The sequence below is a fragment of the Haliotis rufescens genome, unplaced genomic scaffold, assembly GCF_023055435.1.
Source record: "Haliotis rufescens isolate VD_foot unplaced genomic scaffold, xgHalRufe1.0.p SCAF_110, whole genome shotgun sequence".
NCBI lineage: Eukaryota > Metazoa > Mollusca > Gastropoda > Lepetellida > Haliotidae > Haliotis > Haliotis rufescens.
Window position 1 is genome coordinate 825,051 of NW_025963792.1, and position 1,984 is coordinate 827,034.

A 1,984-nucleotide genomic window follows, 5' to 3' on the forward strand; every position below is an offset into this window, starting at 1 on the left:
TCCTTAAAATCTGCAATCAACAACAAGACGATTGGGATATCCACCTTCAGGAACTACTATTTGCATACAGAACATCTCCCCAGAAAAGCCGCAAGCTTACACCATTTGAAGTGATGTACGGTCGGAAGGCTGTGTCCTCGCTGACCGGAGAAATCAATGACAATATCCAGTGTGTGAATTCCGAGGCTGACATGAACATCTTGCTGATGTAAGGAAAAAGTTGAAGAAACGGTGCAAATCAAACATTCAGATGACCCAAGTTGAACTGTGCAGCCAATTCAAGAAGAGAAGGACACATTCACCACGGCCCCTTGAAGTTGGAGCACAAGTTCTTCTGTTCAATGCCAGGAAGGCGTCAAGGAAAGGCTCTAAATTACAACAGACGTGGCTGGGCCCTTACACCTTCAAGAACATTACAGATCATGGCGTTGCGGTCCTCCAGACGCTTAATGGTGTTATTCTTGGACAAAAGTACAATGTGAAACTTCTGAAGCGTTTCATTGAAAGACCTGTTGAAGGACATACCGAACACGTGATTCCGACACAACAAGAAGAAAGCAGCAAAGCTGTTTCGTGTTCGGAGGCCGGCGCAACAGTTGTTTGTGAAGACCAGGCATCTAATGCAGAGGAAATGTCAGATACTGACGAAGACCAGCCATCTCATGCAGATCACATGTCAGATACAGACAGTGTGAAGTATAACAAAACCAGTGCTCTCCAATATTTTAATCCTGTCGATCATGAGTGGCAAACAGAAAAGGCAAAGGTTGTAGCGAAAAGACCACGGAGTGGAAAGAAACACCCAACATTTGTGTGTCTACCTGTCCTTGCCAAGCCCTCCAAGATTGAGCCAATGAGAGGCGATGGAAATTGCTATTTCCGAGCCATAAACCAAGCCTTATTTGGCGTGCAGAAGTATCACCTCTCTGTTCGAAATGCAATCGTTACTTGGATGGTGGAACACCACGAGCAAATAAAGAAACATTTTGGAGAAAGCTATCTGGAAAACAGTGGAATGGATATTGATGGCAAATGCGCCACAGAAGTTGAGATTCTTTCAACAGCAGCAATTCTCAATACCAACATTCAAATATGGTCCAAATCAGGCTCCTCGATGAAGTGGCTTTGTTACAAGTCTGAAACTCTTGGACAAGTATCAATGACACAGAAGTGCATTTATCTGTGCAATAACAGTGGAGTACATTTTGACTATGTCACCTACCCAGGACAATGAACATAACATTCATTTCAAAGCTGTGTTCATGTGTGAAAACAGACTTATTTTATCCAAACAATTTTTGGTAGTATCCACTTTACGTTTATACAATTTGACATTATCTGACATGTCCTATATTTTTGTGATCCTAATTATTATAATATTGTCTGATTTAGTTATTTTGTTTGTTAACTTCCATTACAAATGTGTTTTTTTGACAGATGACAGTTGATTGCACTGTTTATAACCTTTGTTCATTTTTATTACGTCACCTACACAGGACAGTGATATAACCAATATTTATTTCAAAGTTGAGTTCATGTGTGAATTTAGACTCCTTTTATCAAAACCCTTTTGGTAGTATTACTTTTGATTTCTTAATTTTGACGTTATCTGCCAGATCCTATACTTTTGTTATCATTATTATTATTATATTGCCTAGTTTAGGTTATTTTGTTTGTTTAAATCCATTATGCCACTTTCACAAGGTCATTAGTATTCAGTAAAATGAATAAAATTCTTTTTACATAGTTATTCTGTTCACCAATGTTATGGTTTTGATGGTGCTGAAAATTTCACTGTCGCGTTTATCATGCTGAAGAGCAAGAGGTCCCAGGTTCGAACCCCGTTAGTGTTATTTAGAATAAAGCTTTATTACCCCGAGGGGAATTCGGATTATATTTGAAGTGAAAAGGGTATACATACACTCATTACGAACAATACAATTTCAGACCAACACATATCTGCACTCATACATAGCACTCCATG

The 1,984-nt window shown here is 39.1% G+C and overlaps 1 protein-coding gene across 1 annotated transcript; it reads left to right on the forward strand.

Annotated features, from left to right (window-relative positions):
- Positions 1 to 250: 250 nt before the first annotated feature.
- Positions 251 to 1,562, forward strand: LOC124152109. Its single transcript, XM_046524873.2, has one exon. It carries the CDS (start codon positions 251 to 253, stop codon positions 1,232 to 1,234), a length of 984 nt encoding a protein of 327 aa, XP_046380829.2. The 3' UTR covers positions 1,235 to 1,562.
- The last annotated feature ends 422 nt before the right edge of the window (positions 1,563 to 1,984 follow it).

Coding starts and splice junctions, on each gene's coding strand:
- LOC124152109 (XM_046524873.2), top strand. CDS start 251: ATGACCCAAGTTGAACTGTGCAGCCAATTCAAGAAGAGAAGGACACAT.